Consider the following 22,992-nt stretch of genomic DNA (forward strand, 5'->3'; position numbering starts at 1 on the left):
TTATCGTGAAAATATTTGTGCCAAGTAATATTAAAATCCGTTAATGAATGAAATAGTTATGGACCGGATACGAATTTGCAGACGGACGGAAGGACGGAATGACAGAATGACGGATGGACGGAAAAGCGTATCCATATCGTTCCCGAAACTGGTTTTCAACAAGAAGGGAATTGAAAAGGGAAATAATTTGGTCAAAAAGGGACTTACGGAACGTTATTATGTGTAAACGTACTGTGTGAAGTTTCATTAAATGCATGATTAGATTTTAGAAATATTGTGTAAAGGGGAAAACAAAGTAATAATTGGTATGTGCACTTGTTGTATGGTCCTTGAGCATACTGTTAGTTTCAGCATGACATATATAAATTTATGGTTTCAAAGATTTGAGGAAACGGGAAACGGATGAACAGGATTAAATAATTCCAATATAGCCCTAAACAAAGTATGGTCGGGTATGAAATTCATATCTCCATATGTAATACGCGGAAGAGAGTACTGAAATAATTACCTCTATGATTAACTCTATAGCAGTCAAAACGATGACAGAGTATTTTGCAAATGCTGCGAATAGTGACATCCTGTCTTGTTTAACGTCTGTTGAAACACTGAAATAAAGCCTCTTTGCTAGGTTATCAATTCTAATTGGAAATATAAAGCATGTTTGATTTTCAAACCAGAGGAGTATATGATTCATTATGTAAATTTCGAACTGTGAGTGTTTTCAATAGATATGGGCCGTTCCATGAGAAGTCCTGTATTAGTGACATGATATAATTATTGCATTAATTAGTAGTTTAAAATACTGGAAAATGATTGTTTTTCTTATGTTGTTCCAGAAACTAAAATCTAATATATTGTAATTCAGTTATCTAAGGCAAATCAAATTCTACCATATTTTTATATATTAAATGTTATTTGTGTTGTCATGGCAACGGAAATCACAAAGCACCCATGAATCATGATTATATAGAGGTGTATAGATAAAAGGCCCGTGATAAAACCAACAATATACGGTTAAATTATTTTACGGTAAAATCACTTTTAACTGTTCCTAAATATTCAAATGTATGATGTTTAGTAAGTGATACGCATAATTTGTTCCATTAAAGTCTTGAAAAGTACACGCCATGCACAACGACGTCATATTGATTTCATGAATTTTAACGTCACGTTTCAAAATGCCTTCTGTGACTTACTTAAAAGCATTGTAGCTCTTGAAATAGTGAAGATAATCACTTCAAATTTTCAGATTTGAAAGGTGAAATAATGTTCTTTATAAAATTTTTGTTATCTCAATTTTGAAATTTTTGTCACTAATACATATTTTCTCATGGAACGCATCATATATTCTTCTTAATAGTTTTTGTATGTTTAAACTACATGTACATATAAAGTGTCAGAATCCAACAATTAAAAGGTTCTGGTGCAAAAGATTCCAACATTTAAGGGTAATGACGCACTAAAAGCGGGAAAAATAGTAAACTCAAATAGCGAAAATAAATTTTATTGCAATAGTGGTTGCATATAAATCACTTACAAGATCGATGCTGGATAGAACAGAATATGACAGAATAGAATTGAATAGAAATAGTTCAATTAGGCAATGCTCCTGAGGAGATTAATGAGGATAGTATCATTATACCCCTCATGATATAAATATGGTATGGCAAGATCATGAAAGTTGCTAATTTGATATTACATTTACTGTCTAAATGATATAAATCATTTTAGGATTAAGAGAGTTACAATTATGTTTTCTTGGAATACTGTTCTATTCCGTAATAACGGACCTATGTTTATCCCAGTCTTTTTCAAGCAAAACCGGGTTTGGTACACGGTTTTGCGTTTACATATCATATCCAAATATATTAAGCAAAAGTATCTAAACTTGTTCCGGAAAATATTTAAACACTTGCAGTCGTCTAAGACGAACTACTACTAGCTACTATATAAAGTGTTTTCATTTTTTTTTTAAATTTCAAATAGGTCAATCCTGCAATAGACGGGATGCATGCAACAATCGTGCGAAAAAAATGGACTGCATTCGTTCAAACTTTCCTTGGATTAAATGTGTGAAAATTTATTTTAGCCGGGAAAAACTCTGCAGACTGGAAGTAGAGTAGATGAAGTATACTTTATGGACGCAATCAGTGTTATTGTGTATATTTTGGTTCAAGCTGTTTAACTGTGGTAACGGTGTTCGGTGCATGCTAGTAACCAGCATTGATTGCAGAACTACAACCTGGGAATTGCAAATCAGTTTAAGTTTAGTCCAAATTTGACAAATAATGTGGTGTCTGCTAGTAATCAAGAATTGCAATGAGATTGCGGTACAGTGAGTGGTTGTGTACAAATGGTACTGTCAAAGTACTAAATTAATAGTTTCATAGATTTGCGTCAGTTATACATAGCCTAGCGTAAGTTGTACATAGTCTTGCCTATGTTGCTTATTCCTGTCGCTGCCACACCTAGGTAACAGTGCTTTGCCTTGATCCGTGACTCGTTCGATATTATTAATCATTATTAAGTTCTTCCTTAGTCTAAAAGAAGACACCACGCGTTTCTTATTTATTATGTAACGTAACGTACCATCTTTGGCAAGACAGTAAAATTGCACCGTCACGGATCACTGTCCCTCTTCCGTTACTGTGATTTGCTTTGGTATGTGACTCGTTCGATATTAAATGTACTACGATATCACTCAAGCGTTATTCTGTCTCTTATGGTATACGGTGTATTCGCTGGCAAAATTATGCCACGCTAAACAATTCGGATAATCTGTTTCTTTAAAAAATGCATTTTTTGTCTAGGAAATTTGCATTGTCTCTCCGGTCGGCTTATTTCTTACCAACAATCTATAAGGTTACCATGTAAGGTTTTCTGGCTAGCTGGTGACCCGGCTTATCTTTTAGTTGATTATATTAATACTCATACCTTTTTCATATCCGACGTAGATGGTATTTTGTGTTTTGTATCTGGCATTGAGCTTAGTGAAATAAAATTAAAAATAGATCTAATACATTTTTTGTTTCCGTTCATATTTTTGTGTAAGATAAAATAAATAATTCAACATGAGAGGCAGCTTAACTTGTATTGAGTCAAATGGTGTTTGAAAAGTTTTTTCTTGACATAAGTAAGTGTTGATATGCAATAATATCATACAAACACCAGACAAATAACATGAAACTTGAATAAAGTCAACAGCTGTATGTACTTCACAAATGGTTTACAATTATTTATACTATATTTGTTTTATTTCATTGTACAAAACCTTTGCGTATATAAATGGCAGAATTACGAACATAATTAATGTTATTACTTTCAATTAATTTATAGAAAAGGCTTAAAATTCTTTGATTGTGGAAGAAATAGTCTTTGATATACTGTTTGTAGACCTTAAACATCCTGACATTCCATAAAAAGTGAATTTTGCCCTAAAGCACATTTCAAATCCGTTGTACATTTATGGTCATCATATGGGATACTCTCAATTTTCTCCATTTTTCCTCAGACAATTAGGGACAGAATTCCCCAGAACTCGTCCCTCAACACGTATTGATAGTTGACGATCGTAAAACGGGTTCTGTTACAATTTCAGCATGTTTTTATAAATACCCCTTTTTACAGTTACTGCTTTTGAAAAAAAGCTGGCCATCACTGAATTTGACACTGGGAACGCTTGCTTGTGCAGGACCATAATCACCTCCCCTTATATCCCCCCCTGCTTTTTATCGTACGTGTAATAAAACCGGGTACAAAATTAATAAGGTTACGAGTTAATAAAACCGGATCATCACTTGCTATGATAATAGTCCAATACTGGTACCCGACTTCGATATGCGAGGTAAAAAGCAACAAAGAGGGGTCCCAAACAAGTAGATTAGATCTATTTATGTTTTTTATCTCTCACTGGAACTCGAATGCCAGTTGTCAGGACCGGTGTCAGTTGACAGAATGTTTACAGAATCTGGTATTCACAGGAAGGTACTAATAAAAAGGAAAAAAGCTTAATCGACTATTGATTTCTAGTATCAATTTCAAAGATTCCCAATTTTTGTTTTAAAGAGCACGAATGGTAAACAGTACAATTAAAAAAAATATTGTCTGATCTTCCTCATTGCTCAGTATGAGTTATAATGGAAAAATGTAATGGCAGTTGGCAGGGGCGGAGGAGGTAGTACGGGATGGGAGTCCGAACCCCAAGTGTCTGTGCACCTGGCTGTTTCATTGTAGGTCTTCGAGAGGATAAGCTTAGTCTAGGCAGTTGCGATTGATACATTTGATAGTGTTCAGCTGTTTAATTTGAACTTAATATACAGTGTAACTTCCGAAAACCGAACGACCTCCGGACCAGACTAAAAGTTCGGTTTTTGAAAGTTTCCGGAATTCAGAAGTTTGAAAGTTTGTAGGCGAAGTGGACTTGGTACACAAGAGTTATGTTTTCTTACACGTAGGATGAAGGAGATTATTGTCCTTTTTGATTTTACAATTTAATTAAAAGTAAATGATTAATTAATTTATTAATTAATTACAAACATTAAGGATAATAAATACATAAATGACAAATATAAAAGGAACCACATATCTTAAATATTAGCATTTACACAAATATTTTCCACTTACATTTACCATTTTTGGAGTTCGGAGTTCGTCAACATTTCATTAATGTTGACAATGCGTAGTTTAATTGATGTAACTAAATGAACTAAAACACCTATCTTTCTTTCGTTCAAACATTAAAAAAGTTTTTCACACTAAGATATGTAATTTATCACGTTTTCATAATATGAATACAAATAAAAGTAATCACTGATTACTTGCTTACTTTTGCATCAAATGATCATTGTGATTATCTAGCTTGTCAAAATAAACGCGGGCTGCTGATAGATAAACAAAAGAACATGTTGACAGCCTTTTTTGATTTACAGGTGACATTTTAACCCAGCAAAAATTTTGCTGTTCGGTTTTCGGAAGTCAATTTTAGTGTTGAAATATAAACGGTCCTTCAAAAATCGTCCGGTTTTCAGAATTCGGAAGTTCCGGTTTTCAGAAGTTAAAAATAAATAGAAATAAGAACAGAAAAAATCGGGACCTTGAATTTCGTGCGGTTTTCAAAGGTTTCCGGTTTTCAGAAGGTCCGGTTTTCGGAAGTTACACTGTATTTCTATAAAATATAACTCTACTCGATTTATGTAAACTTATGCTTAATCCATGTACCTATATATCTACAATGCGCTGTTTCAATATTAACAACTGCTTCCCCTTGTGAAAGCCATTCCTTATAATATCCTAGCTGTGATAATAAATTCTATATAATTGACCTATGGGAGAAAACACACTTGATCTGCTAATATATCAAATAAGACTTTCAAATATAGTTATATACAGCATTCTTATAAATAAAATCCATAATTTGAAAGAATATTCAGTTGTATTTTTCAATCAAACAATGCCTGATATACTTCTCTTGTTGTAGTCAACTTTTCATTAGGTTATATCTCGCAGTTTGATTATACAGTGTACATGCTGTTCCTTTCTCCAATGCCATGTCATTTCAATCATAAGGTTAATGACAATTGAAAGCGTAAGAAATTACAGTTTAACAGTTTATGCTTAAACAATTCATTGAAACTTGAATAGCACTGGTCGTTTTTACATCTGTTTTACGTGCTTCACCGTTTATGACAGGTACTAAAAACTCTGTTTAAGAACTCAAAAAAGAGTTGTTAGAAATACTAGGTCTTGAACGGCGATGTTTTTTGATCGCGGCCGGGGAGGCCGCGATCATATTGAATAGGTGAAGTATATGCGCTCTGGGGAAAATATTTCATGATGGACCTGTGAATTCTTTACTTATGGGTGAAACAGGTCTCATAAGCGTAAATACGACTAGCTTCTACTGATTATAAAACATACCGTACGATTTGTTGTGAATTAACTGTTGTTGTACTTTTAGTAGTTGAACCGCCACCCTTGTTTAAGAGCAACATTTAAAAAACACGTTTTTTTTCATCCTCAAGTAATAAGTAAGTAACCTCGTCCAGTTTAATCAATAACCCACAATTGACCGACCCCTCTGGTACTGTATCTAGACGCATAATCTAACTCTATACATAGAGCGCCTACTTCACCCGATTTACATTCGGAACATTTTCACGCGTTTCGGGCTTTATCGTATGTCTAACATGGAATTTTTGAACCGTCCAAAGATGTTGGAAATGTCTGTCTCATTGTTTATTTTTTTAAATAAAAATGTTACTGCTTTCAGTGTCTACCACTTTTTTCCCCCCTTGCCTGAAAAAACAGTAATGAGTTTGTACACTGTTCAGACAATTGTGCTCTGTTGAAATTTAACCAAACACAAGTTTACCTGCATAAACAGAAAGCATGATATGTCACCATGCGCGGATCCAGAGGGGAGGGGGGGGGGGGGGGGTCCGGACCCCCTCTGGAAAATCTTTAAAAAAGGAAAGAAGACAAGAAGGAAAGAAAGTGTTTTTCGAAAAAGGCAACATAAGGACTGCATGTAGAGTATATGCGGCTGCTGCTACATACGACCCCGACATAATTCATATTATTTATCTAAAAGAAACTAAGAATTTTACCTTCAAGAAAGCTTGATTTTATCATTTTCCCAAATTTAACAGGTTAGTCCATTAAACTGTCCCAGAATGCAAAAAATGAAGTGCTAAATTTCAAAATTTCCATGGTGGGGTGGGGGGGGGGGGGGGGGGGCAGGGGATCGGACCCCCTCTGAGAAAATTGGCTGTGTCCGTGCATGGTCACTATACCTGTCCAGTACTGGACATTATGGTAAACGCTTCTTTCCTGCACAAATGACAATTTCGCAACTTCTGTCCGGTTTGTACAAATTTCTGGCCGCGATAAACCATTTGACTTGTAAAAACTTTGTAAATTACGATGTTTAGGAGTAGGACATAGACAACTCTAGTTTTGATATATTGTGGTGTGTGGCGTAGAAGCCGCTAACCCTTTTCTATTATTTCATTTTATTTTTATCTGATTTGTTAAATATATTTTTGTGAAACCTAAACTATGTGATTGGTGTTATGTAAGCCTCTAACCCAGTTCTGCTTCATTCAGTATTTATGCTAATGCCACTACATAGAGAATATAAACACGTTTTGATATTTGGTAACAGAGTTGCACATTTTATAAACAAAACAATTGTATATGTATGCAATTGGTATGTATGTGATGATGCATATAGTGTATGATATTGGTCGCCCGTAAAATGTGACCGAGATTGTGACAGGATGGACGTACCGGGGACAATAACTACCAGAAAAAATCAACACCCATTACAATATTTACAAATTTATTAACAGAAAATGATTATTTACAATGAATAAATGAAAAGTGAAAAAAGTCTTATTGTAAGAAAGAATGAACAAAAAGAAATCTTAGCCCAGTATCTCTTTTTAACAGGTATAGAGTCCTAACACTAACAGTTTCGTGACACAGGTGTTTCCGTTAACTTCGAAAAAAAACAACAACAACAAATCTTAAAGTAAAGTCCCTCTAAACCGTGAAAACTTTGACTCCATTTTGGCTCCCTATGATGGTAGGTGTTTGCATCCATGAGCTGTTTCAGTTGATTGCAAAATCGAGGTCTTTGCGAGTTACGGCACAACCATGGAACGAAAGCTCTGCGCTTGGAAAATCACATCCAGGCGAGTAAAACAAGTTAACAGTGGGCATTGTACTTCCGGGGTGTGACATCATCACCAGGTAAAAGTCGTCTGTTGGAAGAAGCTGATATATATAACATATGGTAAGCACCATAGCAAAACACAAGTCAGGGCATAAAACTGCTCTTTTGGGTACACCATACTTCCGTAGTCTCCCATAAATAATACGTGCTACTTATACAAAGTATGAGTGCTACTAAGTTCATACGTCACGTTATTAAAATACATCACTTATTACTTCCATTATTTTTAAAATTAATACTTACAAGTCTAAAGTTAAAGTATGGAAAATATATTAAAAGTTTGTGATGAAAAATTATAGATAAGGAAAGGATAAACTGCAGCTATTATTTACAACCACAAATTAACAAAATGCAATGCAAATCAAACTTTTTACTATAGCTGGTATGAGTGTATCAACTACCATACAACAAAACGAACACTGTATGTATATGCTGATATACTGGCAATAATTTCAAATAACAATAACATATTACATACACGGTACTAGACTTGCCACATAGATTTATACATTACAATGCAATGCAGTAACGCCGTTCAATAAATTACAACGACATATGTTGACAAAGAGTACTCTACAATTATTATGTTACACAAATTTCAGTACAAGTCTTACAACTTATAATAACGAAACATTTTAGATTCCTCTTTCGAAATAATTTACAGAAGTCTGAAAAATTTAATAAATTATCCTAACATACCGAAACTAGCCAAAATTTCATGCCGAAAAGTAAATGTGTTACAAAAATTCTGTAGAATGAACAAAAATTTACTAAATAAAAATCGTAATTCAAAAGTTCGACAGAAATCTAACAAATAAATTTCTTACCTCGATCGAGCAAAATTTCTACCAAGAAAAATCAATGTGACGTACATTCGTCTAATGCTGAAAACGGTGTGCACTAGGCATATCTAGTCCAGACTATTTGTAGGGTAATGTCCCACCAAATAGTAAATTTCATGGGACTCACGACACATGCGTGAACTCAGACTATTTGCATTTCCACGGGAATCACGATAAAGCCGAGAAATCTGACTACTTTGGCGCGGATTGGAATTGGACAATTGAAGGCCCGTTATAGTGCTTTTGGGGATAAAAACAAATTACTGAAGTTTATAAAATATCAACTTTCTTATTACTGAACCAAATTTAATAAAACTTACATGGAAATTGAAGTTATGAAATACAGAAAAACATGAGAGGTATTTTATGCGTAAAATCAGACATTTACTTCAATAACTCAAAAATTTACAAAAAGATGATACAATACCTGTAGTTAAACTACAGATACATAGAGGCCCGTATGTCAGTTTGTGACACACGTCCCCCCTTTAAAAGAAAAATTATAATTTTCTTAGATGAAAACAAAATGACATACTGTAAAGAACAAAAAATACATTTGAATATTTGTGACAGAGATTCAGATAAAGCATTACATTAAAAATTAAATATTTCCATTACTTTTTGATAGCTCTTTTTCGGATGGTTGTACAGTCATATTTTACGAGCAGGTTATTGAAAAAAGCATATCCCGAACACATAAGAATACTTTCCTATGACCAGTTATAAATACAAGTAGAGAAGTGCTGATGGAAGGTGGTTTTTGAGAAGTCGGCAACCAATAACTGAAAGAAACTATGACAAGTCTTAGCCTTTTCCCCGGGCAAGTCTATTTTTGATTCGCGAAAAACCTATTGCATGCATCAGTCTAGTCAACTTTTCTGCATTTAGTTTGGCATTAATAATTACCTCCCTGTAACTCCCGCCATCTGTTCACGTTCCGGTTCGACACAGCTGTGAAATCAAAACACAGCGGAGGGAGCTATTTATAGTTTGATTTCGAGGTCACCGATGTGTTTATACGTTTAAAGATGGAAGGGTCCGTTATTTCAATACAACATATTGTACTTTGTCTAAAGAAGGATAAGTTAATCATTTCGGTAACCGACAGACGAGTCTATAAATTAAAATCTCAAACGTCAGAATCAAACTTTAGTAGCTGCTACACTGATAATATTTGACGGTTTATCACCAATTTTCGCGATTTGAAATAAATAATGGGCGTACAAATGATGCATTTAAAGACAAATGCACTAATCACTTAAACAGTATGTTCCAACCAGTTTTCTTACTTGTTTTGGAGGGTGGGGGTGGGGGTGACATGGGTATGTTAGCTCAGTGGTTTGTACACTGTCCTTCCAATCCTGAGGCCGGGGGTTCGATCCCCGGCAGCTACTTCGGAATTTTCAGAAACGCTTTTCAGTGTTTCCCACCCAACTAGAGGTGTACTGGTCAGGAACCCAGGCAATCCTTGTGTGTATCAGTGCTATACACTGGGCACGTTAAAGAACCAGACTGTCTATTCGCAACGAGCTAGGCTAAGTTAACCGGACAAGCCTGTATCTGATTTCTGATCTCTCTGTCGTGGGGGCTTTGTCTCACTCTGCCCCTCTGGTCAGATCGCTCTGTGTCTGCACTAGTAGAGGATGAATTATGCGCCCTGTGTGGCTGCATGTGAATTATGTAAAGCGCCTTTGAACGTGAAATTGATCAAGAAAAGGGCGCTATATAAATCTGGTATAATAATAATAATAATAATAATAATAATAATAATAATAATAATAATAATAATAATATTTTATACATAATTGCGGCGTCCAAAATTATATTTTAGCGCTAAACGTCGTTTAATTAAGGTAGTTCTGCACGTTCGAGTCGAAATCATTTCTACCATGTAAAATTTGTTTAAGCCCTACTTATGAAAAAGGTAGAGTCGTGTGTTTGATTGAAGAATTTGGACTTCACACAACTTTTCATAATGGAGTCTATGGGGAAATCACAACTTACATAACATTATCGCGAATATTTTTTTTTCTACAATGTAGATTTGAATGAACCTTCTCACAGTCATAAATAAACAAATGATCTATATTGTGGTGAAATAAAATGTATAGGCCCGTGTGCTTATTTTTGAAATATTTGACCATAATTAAAGTAAACTGCAGACTTCGAGCTAATCTTTAAACACCATTTCGAATTATTTAAAGTTTTAGATGTTTTACTAACATATTTAAACTTAAGATTGTTTACTTTGACCTTGAAATAGATTTATTTACGGGTTGCAATTAATTCTTAACATGATTTTCATTCTGAATTTCAAATCCAGAATTTATTCTACGTTTTCAAGATAAATGAAATTACGCCATCACTTCAGGTTTATCAAACGTGCAGAACTATGTTAAATGACGTACCATTGTCTCAAGCCTATAGGAGTTTGAGCTGATTATCATTAGGTAATTGCCTGATCCCTGAAATTATCTAGCTCATAACTGAAGTCACTTACGAATCATTTAGACGAGGTAGCCAGAGAAAAGTTGTATACATCCGTTCTACGTTTAACAAATAACATTCTACATAGTTTGTCAGCTAGTCTAAGACATAGTCACCTTAGCGATTGGACCCATATCATTCGGCACCTGGGTCATTCAACTAGTATCTTGACAACGATTTATGATTGCTTAACTTCGCTATTTACCAGAAACGTTCCCTGATTCGGTAAATAAATAATCATCATATTGTATTGTACAGTTACTGTTGCTCTCATTTCAAAAATTAAAAAATAATCAAAACAAATTGGTCGTCATTAATTTCCAATTAAGGCCTGGTCAGCGAAATCAGATGTAAAACAGACTTTTTTTATTATTTCATAGCGTTTCGGGTTTTTTTACCAGTTGTTTTTACAATTTTTCCATTCCAGCGAACTTCTCTATCATTTCAAACAAGTCATAAATTCAAAAGATGAAATGTTCAACATCAGAACCAATTTCGACACCAGAGGTCGCTTTTTCAAGACACAAAGACTGACAGTTTTTCTAGCATGAACAGCTAAGCGGTTAAGCATTCTGATCATGCTCGGACCATGTATGGGTTCGAAACTGAAAAAAATATTCAAACTCGTTTAAATGTTTATCAGTTTTGCTATGGCACAACGACAATGTGTCCGAAACTATTCTGGCAGGTGAGAAATGTTTAGTATCCAGTCAAATAAGATATTACTAAAATGCATATAATTGAACATATACATAGTAAATTAATAATGAAAATGCGTTAATAAAGACTAATAAAGATCATTCAGGAAGCAAAGGACACCAAATGAGATCTGACAATGATATGGTTAGATTTAGCAAATGTCAATGGCAGCATACCAAATTATCTTGTGGACCTCACCCTGAAGCGTTCAGGAAGATGTTGAAGCACAATGTCGACAATTTCAAAATGCGTTTCACTGCGGATGACTACACCAAGAGCTGGCAAAGAATGGAACTCGATACTGTGACAGGATGCACAATATTATCTGTTCTTCTTTCGACAGCCATTAACCTACTGGTTAAATCAGCCGAGAAGATGAGCCGTGGTCCTGTCCTGTCAACAGGTGTAAGACAGCCGCCAACAAGAGCGTTTATAAATGACAGACATGACAATGACAGTAAGTTCCAGAAGGGAGGTGGATGCTGGAAGGTCTTGGTGGACTAGTTGAGTGGGCCCGAATGAAGGGCCCCTGACAATTGTCACAGAAGAGTTCAAGGTCACAAAGGCCAGATAAGTTATAACTCCCAGAGACAGCTTAGATGAGAAAGTCAGCAAGGCAGAAATCACTGTAAGAACAGGCAGGAAGTGGAAGGCCTAAACATCAGCTGAAGATGCAGAATCTAGGCTCTGCCATAAAGATGTTTTTGGCAAAGTGGCAATGGGCAGGTTAGGTCTTGGAAATCTGAAAATAACAAATTTGGATAAGGCAAGCAGTAGAAAAAGAAGAGATCTTGTACAGAAGGAACTCAGATTGGAAGAGGAGGCAGCAAGGCAAGCAAAACCTGTGGCCATAAAGCAGCAAGGTGCTTGGATGCGTTGGAAAGAAGCTATGCACAGGAAACTGAGTTGGAGGGAAATCTGGAAAGTCGGCCACTAGCGCTTGAGCTTCCTGATGAGAGCAGTTTATGACGTTCTCCCGTCTCCCACAAATTTGAAGATATGTGGGGTACGAGTAGACCCTAACTGCAAACTTTGTGGGAAACCTGCAAACCTACAGCACGTGCTGTCGGCATGCAACACAGCGCTGACAGAGGGCAGATACACCTAGCGGCATGATCGGGCCCTGTCAGAGCTTACAGCTACAATAGACATTCACCGCAGAATGAATCGGGGAAGCAGCCAGAAGCAGAAGTCGTTCTGTTTTGTTAGTAGCGTGGCACCCAATTTAACCAAAGCAAAACCGAAGTGACAGGCTTCATAGACACAGCCTATGTCTGAGGAATGAAGGCGGACCTAAAGGAGAAGCTGCAATTTCAACCTGAGATTTATCTACACGTCAGCGACCGGACATTATCTTGTGGTCTAAAACAACAACTTGAGTTACGATTGTGGAATTGACTGTTCTGTGGAAAAACAAAAAACAAAACAAATGAGAGGAAACTGTTCAAGTACCAGACACTTGATGTGGATGAGTGTAGGCTGAAGAGATGGAAAGCAAGATAATATGATGTGGAGGTGGGGTGCAGAGGATTCGAGCTCGGTCATTATTTGCAGGCCCTTGGCAACCTGGGTATAAACGGGGCCAAGAGAAGAACCCTGAAATTCACAGTAACAAAGAAGGCAGAAGAGGCCTAAAACTGGCAATATAGGAAAAGAGAAGAACAGTGAAAGAGCTAGCTGGTGCAGGGCTGAGGCTAATCATCTCAGTCGGTGCACTTCTGGAGAGTGTTGTGGAAAGCGCTAAAACATTCGATAATCTCCAGTTGATGACTGAACCACTTCGCAGTATTTATCACTGTATAAAGACACTGTAAATACAAGCTATAAAAATGGAAACAGTAAGGACAACGGATAAGAAAACAAAAATAAATGGATCTGAAAACAATATTTATAAGGAACCGAGTTTTTGTAAAACGCATTATATGAAATAATAATGGTATCTTCATTTTACCCGACTAGATATTTTACCATATAGATAACAGACAACTAAAATATAAAAAAGATATAAATATAAATGATATTTACAGTGGATAAGTAATCTGATTTTTTGTTATATCTATTATAATGAAATGAACACGTCCACGCGTTTGCACGGAAATTACTACAGCATTGTCCGTAAGGACTGACCAGGCACTCAAATGTTCCATATATTGCTGTTTAATTAATTTTCGGTGCCCAAACCTGAAAGCGATAAAACTGTTGAAAATCAAATGCAAAACATATATTACTTTACTATGTCGAATGTGCAGATATTAATGCGACCCCCCTCCCCCACAAAATAAAAATAAAAATAAAACACACACACACACACACACACGCAAAACAAAACAACAACAACACAAAAAACCCAGAAAAAAAACCAGAAAAAAAAACAATCAGCTGCTAAAATCAGGGTTGTGGATTCGATTTTTATGTTTGGCCATTTTTCATCAAATTGTATTTGCTTTTCAATAGACAGGACATTTGCCATACATATCGTCGTATAATGTTCCATGTATTTACTTTGTATATGTAAGTAAACCTCATTAATCTTTGAAATATTCCAGAACGTAAGACAAATTAGATATCATTAGCATTTCCAAGTATTTTCAGGAATATCAAAGACGGGTGAAGTGTTTGTTCATTCAACGGACAACTTAAGTAAATAGCATCAGTAGAAAAATAGAAATCATAAAATAAATACCACAACAGAATTAGGTAAAAGCATTAAGTGTTACATAAAACAATGTCTGGAAGGCAATATCGATATAGTTTAATTACCTTGAATTTAGAAATAGGATGGTCCGAAGTGAATTCGAACACATGCTAAAATGTGGGGAAGTCAAAGAACTTTACGCCGCAGTGTCTTCTGTTAAAAATATATAAGTCATTTTAGTGTTATAGATATCTTCAGGGTACAAATAATGCTTAAACAAACAAAACTACTGTCGAATATAAATGAGAGCCAGGTCAACAAATACGGACAATACTATATTGCCTTGACTTTACACACTTTGACTGTAAAAAAAAAGATGGTTACAATCAGGTGGTATAGTTTGTTTATGGAAGTTTTGTCTATATATGAAATTATAGACATTTAGAGTTGTGTAGTAATCTCACAGGGAAGTGAATCCCTTAAAAGCTATAAAATAACTGCCATTGGATGAAAGTCTAAAATTAAGTCTTATGTAAGTTAGTTTTTGGTGCTCATTGCTTCCGAGAATAGGTTTTACCTATTATCTTTTGAAAAATATCCACAGGTGTCGTTTATTCAAAGAGTTAATGTCTAGATATCGTTTGTACATGCATACGAACAATTATGTAACGGCAAAAGCAGTCAGTACGCTATTTCATAGCGATTGTAACAACTATCTAGCTTAAAGTTGAATTCAGTGTCATGTATACGTTTTCTGCTTTCATTGTCTGGTAATTTTTGTTAGTCATTTTTTTAATCATTACGTATCCCGTGTAAGCAGGTGTAGCATATGTTTTTAAAATAAAGCTGTTACACTTTCCCCTATGGCGCAACAATATTAACTGGATGAAGCTTTGAAACAGACTATATATAATATCCAAAAGTCTGCGTGTAATACCGTTAAATAGTTACGAATGCATGAATTTTAGAGTTTGTTGTTGAGGAACGTTTATTTTCTTTAGTCGTTAGATAGTTCACATATTGAAAAAGAGGCGACCTATGTTTCTACACAATATTTGTTCTACAAATGACAGGGGCGCAGGAAATAGTTCAAGATTCTACGAAAGGCGACTGATGTCATTGACTAATTCAATTTACTAACACCGGGTAACTTTTTCTATGTTGTTTACTTTAATAAGAGTATTATATTTTATAATTATTTAAAAAGCTTATTAATCTCGGACTGTAATATATATATATTATATATACAGTTTTGATTTCCAATACATATATTTTGCATGTGAGTTTTGAAGATATCTTCTACTCACTTCTTCTTTGTGCTTTTTACAGCCCTTCGCAATACCACGTTCATACATATTTGCATTGAGAGGAAAATTGCGATTTAAATACTACTGAAGAAACCGAAAAATCTAGAACACAGTCAATTATCAGGAAAATGCCCGTGACAAAGGGCGAGAAAGAATCTCTGCGGGTCGCAGTTTATAGCATGGATCACGGTGAATCTCTTGCAATTACTGCGAAACCCAGTACACATTTTCTTGCGCCAATTTTGTTTCAGTTTACACGCGATATGATTTAACTTAAAATTAGTTTAAATAAGTATTTATCGTATCAATAAAATTAAATGGTATTCCTATTTCAACCACAGATTCAGATTCAATTTCATGTACATGTAGTGTTATCTATTTTGCGTCGCGGTTTAATGTTTAAATTCAGTCAACAATTGATGTATACACGTGCATGTATTATTTCCTTTATAGGGTTAATGTTAGATTCATTCGCACAATCCATCAGAAATGTAAGTTAATGAATTGAAGGTGGAGAAACTTAAACAGACCGATTTTGACCTTGTTGAACGTGTCACATTTCATGTGTATCTATTATTAAGAAATATTTATACTATATATTTTTTCTCGACTATAGTGTCACCTGACTGGATCAATAAAATATCAGAAAGGATTTCAATGAATAACCATTAATTTTTGTTTATTGTTTTCTCTTAAAAACAAACAAGAAGAAAAAGCAAGCAGGGAATTCTATGTTCCAAAAACGCAGCCTCTCCAAAACGAAACCCACACCACGCAGACGTGCATACTACCAACACACGCACGCACGCACGCACGCATATACAAAGCAAACACATGAGGACGAAACGAACGAACTAATAAATGAACACAGTGGGGCACCGTCTTGAAACGGTCAGTGGCAAAAACACCACCTGGGGGCTTAAACCTTTTTATGGTGCGCACCCAACCTCACTCTTACCCTACAATGTTCCAAAAATAACACGAGAAAATGTAAATAAAAGTAATCCCCGCTAGGTGAATTTCTAACACACGCGGTGTAACCCCCAGTAAATATTCAGTTAAAGTCTAACAAAGTGAAACATTTAATTATCTGGATCGGTCCTCGCGCCATATCGCAATCGACTTTATTGAACCTGGTCGCGATAAAAGCTGTAAAATATAAATCGGGATTGCAAGATGAATGCAGCTCAATAAATTGTTCGCGCCAGGTTTCGATCGCGACATAGCGCTGATTTTGAATAATCCCTGAGCGGCTGTATAAATTCAATTATTTACTGGCATTATCCGCGGCACATTTTGCATAATATGCCATCATTAAGTGTTTGCTAGAGTCTCGTACTTGGTGTATGCACATAATACACAGAATTTATATGTATGTTTTAGCAGTTTTTGGTGTATATAATTCCTGTTCACATTACGAAATATTGAGTAGGTTGTAGAATTTGCATTCGCGCAATACTTGCATAGGCGTAAACAAATAAAAGTATACGAGGGGCGTTCAATATGTAATGTTACTCCGTATGTAGTTCCGTAACCGCTGGTTATTTTTAGATGCGGTTTTCGGCACATTATAGAGCAATTTATTGGGACCACAATGCTATATAAATAATAAAAATCCGCAGGTTCAAAGTAAAGCTATAATCATTTTAGTGAGGTGTACTCAGGTATACTAGACCATTTTTATAATTTAGGTTTGTCCTGGGCATCCAGAGTCTCAGAAAAATAGAATAACTTGTAAAATCACAAAATTCTATCATTTTTCTACGAGGCACAGCAATTTGTGATGCGTTTGCGTTTGTTTTAAACTATTTATTGCATTTTCAATTTTACAACACAACTAAAAATTCTAAACTTGAGGTTGATTCCATCTGGAATGGGTGTTGAGAGCGATTAATCAAAGTTGTAAGAACTAATTTCGCAATCGAGAATTAAGATACTAGTATCAACCTTAAATACAAGAATTTTTTAAACGATGATTATCTTGCCTGACAAAATTGCAGAGGCCTATTGTACTCACCTTATCATTTTTCGAGTAAAAATATACACACTCAATTTAAAACTGTTATAAACTTTTTTATTTTAGTTTTCATATGTTTTTGTGAAGATCATGATTTGTTTTATTTAATTAAACTGAAAATTGAACTATAGTTCTGGTTGTTGAATAGTAGAATCAAGGAATTGCATATTACAATCACAATATTTTGGACATAAAATTGTCCAGTATACCCGAGTACACTTCACTCAAATGATTATATTTTTATTTTGAATCTACCAATTTTTATAATTTATATTGCATTGTGTTGCCAATAAATTGCTCTATAATGTCCCGAAAACCGCATCTAAAAATAACAAGCGGTTACGGAACTACATACGGAGTAACATTACATATTGAACGCCCCTCGTATGTATCAAGGTTAGTTTCACATGCATTAAGGATTATTTTTGCACATAAATTTGCTCCAATCGCTCAATAGCGCTGAATTGATTAAATCAAATCGCCTACAGTTTGGACAATTTGTTTTGAACATTTTCATTTCCCCAAAGTTTGGCAAAAATGTATATATGACACTTAAAATGATAAAGTCGAAGAAAATAAATGTTAGATATTGATAACTAGAAATACATTATGCATGCCCACGGCCAGAATGTCGAGCCCGCCAGCTGTCTAAAAAGTAACATCGATTATAGTATTTGGTGGTGTCAGAACTGATTTACACTAGTATAGCATCTGTATTTGCATATGGATTTTTTTACCAATTATGAAAAACATCTTAATAACACAAGTTCACATCAAACTGCTTACCAGGTAGGTCAAAATACACCGAAAACTTGGATGCAACATGCATGTTTACCACTGAAAAGTGGTCTCAACTTTTCCCCACGGTCGGTTATAAAAAAAGTTACAATAAAAGCTATTTAAAGTAACAACAAAGGGAAGTAATTCTAAAAACAAGACTGCTTCATAGTTTTGAACATACTAGTATGGGCATAGTAACATCAAAATCCCCTAATGCATGAAGAAGACATACTCCGGATAATGTCATTCTTGTATCTGACAGTGACCATGACCTTTGACCTAGGGACCTATCTTTTGCGCATGACACTCCGTCTCATAAAGGTGAACATTCCAAGTTACATCAAAACCAACCATGCATAAAGAAGAAATGCTTTGGACAAGCTTCAATTGACCTTTGACCTCTATGTGTGACCTTGACCTTTGAGATAGGAACATGCGGTTTGCGCTTGACACTCCTTCACATTAAGGTAAACATTCATGTCAAATATTATAAAATTTGGTCCATGCATGTAAAAGTTATGGTGCTTTACTTAAATTTGACGTTTGACCTCCAACTGTGACCCTGACCTTGGGGATAGGAACATGGGGTTTAAGCCATTCGTTCCCAGTGACATTAGTAACAACAGATAAAAACTTATACTTATTGAGATCAGGAAACTGAATATTTCCATGGGATGCATCATTTGTAGCCTGCTTACATATCGAGTTGTAACACAAAGCGCTCGTTTTGAATTCGTCTTCGGACATTAATTAGAAGGGGTGTACTGCTCTTCTTAGCAGACGGCAAATCGAAAAGCCTATGGCAGTAATCAACATTCATAGGAATAACGAAAACATGTACAAACAGTAATAAAAAAGCGATACTCAACTGATTTGTTGAGTCAACGGCGCAGAATTAAATGTGCAAATTGCTAGTTTTTCAATTTGTAATTAATATAAGAAACGCTTGATGTTATTGATTACTCACATTTTCTGCTTATTTCATTTGGATAAGGAATGAAAATAATTCATAATCGTATGAAAAACTGTTTTAAAAAGCATTCAATTTGAATAAAATGTTAATTTAATCTGACATGTCTCCAATTAATAATATTATGACATTTTTCATGCCCTGTCTTTGTCTTGCTTTTTTCTAACATACCGTATTCTGCTGTAGGTATGTTTAACCATCATTTTATGTCATCTTTCAGTGTGTGCCCATATACAAAATATGTTTACATAAAAGAAAAATACGGAATCCGTATACTACACATAATGCATATACGGGAAAAGTCTGGTAAACGTATCTTTTAGAAATACTGGTCCGTGAATTTCCCGAATACGAAAAACAAGTTTAGTCTACGTATATCTTGCATAAACGGGAAAAACCTGGCCAGTATATCAAAAACTACAAGTCCGTATATCCCCGTATATTAGATGCAAATACATTCCGTATATGACACAAGTACGGGGTCCGTATATTGCGTATACCATGCATATACGGGACTAGTCCGTAGCCCGTATATCAAAAAATACAGTTTCGTATATTCCCCGTATATTACAAAAGTACGGGGTCCGTATATTAAGTATATCATGCGTATACGGAATAAATCCGAAGCCCGTATATTAGGAAATACAGGTCCGTATATGCCCTGTATATTAGATGCAATCACAGTCCGTATATGATAAAAATACGGGATCCGTATACTACGTATATCCGGAACATACAGGCTCGTATATGTGATCCATATATTCTAAAATACGGAGAGTATACGGAAAAAAAGTCTCAAGACCCTTCAAATACAAGAAAACCGATGTTAAAGCAGGACACGAATAAACACCATTTCTATGGATTTTTTCGTATAATTCATATAATACGGGAAATATACATATATGTATATTCGGCGTATACGGGATCCCGTATATGCATGACAAATATACGAACTTCCCGTATACTAGATGTTCCGAATACGGGATCGTATATTAGGTCCGTATATTTGTAATATACATCCCGTATACTCCCGTATTTTCGAAATAAATGGGACCGTATACTCCCGTATATTAACCCTTTTTTCGCAGTGTCATTGTCATTGAGGTTAACATTCATGCCAAATATAAACAAGATTGGTCCAAGCATGTCAAAGTAATGGTCCGGACACGCACGGACGGACGGACGCACGCATACACATACACCGAAAGTGACGACTATATATTTTGGATATTAATGAGAATATCTTGGCAAAATCTTATGTCAATACGTTTGTTCAATTAGTCACATTTTTTTTATATATTTTTTTAGAGAAATTATTTTTCGTCTAAAATTTGTAGGCGAGTCTCTTAATTAAGCAACTGTACTGATATCAATGTTTTTACGGCTAAATTGAATAAAAACATATCGATTGTTTTTTTTTACAAAGGAGTCTAAAGCAATAAGCATGATTTCACTTTTTCTTTGTAAAGATCTTTAAAACCTAATGCACCAAAACTCAATATCAAATTACAATTTCTTCCAATTTACGCGCCGTGTTATTTATCATTTTGGTTCTCATTAAAAAAGTACTCATTGCATATTTTATTGAGTCGAAAATGTGATCGTTTAAATGGGTCAACTTTGTTGTTGTACTTATGAAATAGACTGGCCCGGTTTATAGGCTGGTTAGGGCTACGATATGTAATGTATTTTGCCATCGAAATATTTCTATAAAATGCTTCTTCCCCTTCCGTTTAGACCCGTCCATGTTTACAAACAGTTAAACTTTGTTTATTTCATGGACTGTAAAATATAACATTTTATTTAAAACTAATTTGCCGCAGATCAAGAAAAGCTTATCATTCTATAGTTTTTCTAAATCACGATTTCGCTACATCTTAATAGCATTTTTGTTATAAGAAAATCATTATTTATAGATACCATTAGGTACTTTAACATTGCTCTGTACAATATGGCAATACAATTTGGTTGAGCAGCCATTAGAAAACACATACTAGACGAGCCGATAGAATGTTTTTCCAAATATATCCCGTATTGACAGGGAAATGTTAAATCATCTGTTCATTTTATACTTAATTTTCTCAGCATATCAGGAACTTTGAATCAATTATACAGACATGTTTCAATCTTTGAAACTTATAAAAGTATCGCGTTTGCTGGTGTTGATTATCATGTGGATACATTATCAGTGAACGGGTTTTATTGTATAGGTAACAAAAGGTTCAAATTTATTGCATCGTTCAATACAGAAATTTATTTGGCTGTCACATAGTGCTAATGCAAAAAGCTGATTTGGAGAAAAAAAGGAATCGAAGCAGATACGTACTTGGTGAACTTGTAGGGCGCTTTTACATCAAGTGCAAAACCAGTGAGCATCGCCAGGTAGAGAACATACAGAAATATGTTGAGGAGGTAGAAAATAAGACCGATGCTTGTCCATTTCTTTTTCAGAAGTGCAGAAACTAGAGGATGGTCAAGAAGTTCTGTTCGTTTTTTTGTTACCTGCAATTATAATAAAAACAGCATGTTAACATTCGACTTAGATTTTGCATTTTACAAAAATTATAAGCATTTCTTCTTACATTATCATAGAAAAATACAAACTTTTTTTTTCAGATCAGCTGTAAAATTCAAGTACAAACATTCGTAAATATAATTTTGACCACTTTTAAGTGTTTGAATAATAATGTATAATGGAAGTTCAACACGCACACAACAAGCACCTTGCATATACGTGTACGAGTTACGAAACAATCAAGGATATATAAATATAGAATCAATGAACTTAAATATGCCGCACCTGTAATTACATACAGTTATACATAAGGTAAAGTGGAAACAAAAACTTGTTAACTAAGTTTTAAATATAATAACTTATTTTGTCAATATTTGGAGGTTAACATTCTGGTCATGGATAATATGTTTACTCTAAATTGGCATCTAGTTTTGATAAAGATAGAACCAGACTTCTTGAAATAATACATTCAGACAATCATTTGGGCTTTAAAAACAAAGAATTGATATTATCAGTTAAAACAATAACGATTTATCAGTTAAAACAGTAACTCGAAGGATTTTCTCACCATAATCATGAGTGGATGATTGTTTTTTTTAATCTCATCGGCGTTCTCTATGTACTGTGTACCTTCTACAATGAAAATTCATTAACATAATATATCCATTATTTCAAAGGTGGTTTGTCAAACACCAAATAAAATCACTTTAATTGATAAATAACGTACTCACAAAAGGCAGACAAAACAACAATCAATTAAGAACTCAATAATATAGGTAAAGCATGAGTCAGCCATGCCTCAACAAATTCTTTCTTACATTTCTTTAATATGAGGGCAATCCAACGTATACTGCAACAATTGCTGTAAATTCTTTTAAGTCAGAACTAGATGTACGGATAAATCGTATCAATTAATTGTTCTTTGATTTATCCAATTCAAATGACTTTATATTAGGCATACTTAACGCGCAACAGTTGAAGCGAAATAATATTGTGGTAACCTAT

The 22,992-nt window shown here is 34.7% G+C and overlaps 1 protein-coding gene across 1 annotated transcript in view; it reads right to left on the reverse strand.

Annotated features, from left to right (window-relative positions):
* LOC128546055 (transient receptor potential cation channel subfamily A member 1 homolog) overlaps window positions 1–22,616 on the reverse strand; it is a 79,194-nt gene extending 56,578 nt beyond the window's left edge. Inside the window, exons 1-3 of the mRNA XM_045339847.2 lie at window positions 22,556–22,616; window positions 21,799–21,974; window positions 509–605 (exon numbers count right to left, since the gene is read on the reverse strand). Of these exons, the coding sequence (XP_045195782.2) occupies window positions 509–605; window positions 21,799–21,974; window positions 22,556–22,564 (282 nt within the window). The 5' untranslated portion in view covers window positions 22,565–22,616. The remainder of the gene's footprint in view (window positions 1–508; window positions 606–21,798; window positions 21,975–22,555) is intronic.
* Between the last annotated feature and the right edge of the window lie 376 nt (window positions 22,617–22,992).

This window comes from Mercenaria mercenaria, chromosome 4 (genome assembly GCF_021730395.1).
Source record: "Mercenaria mercenaria strain notata chromosome 4, MADL_Memer_1, whole genome shotgun sequence".
Classification (NCBI taxonomy): domain Eukaryota; kingdom Metazoa; phylum Mollusca; class Bivalvia; order Venerida; family Veneridae; genus Mercenaria; species Mercenaria mercenaria.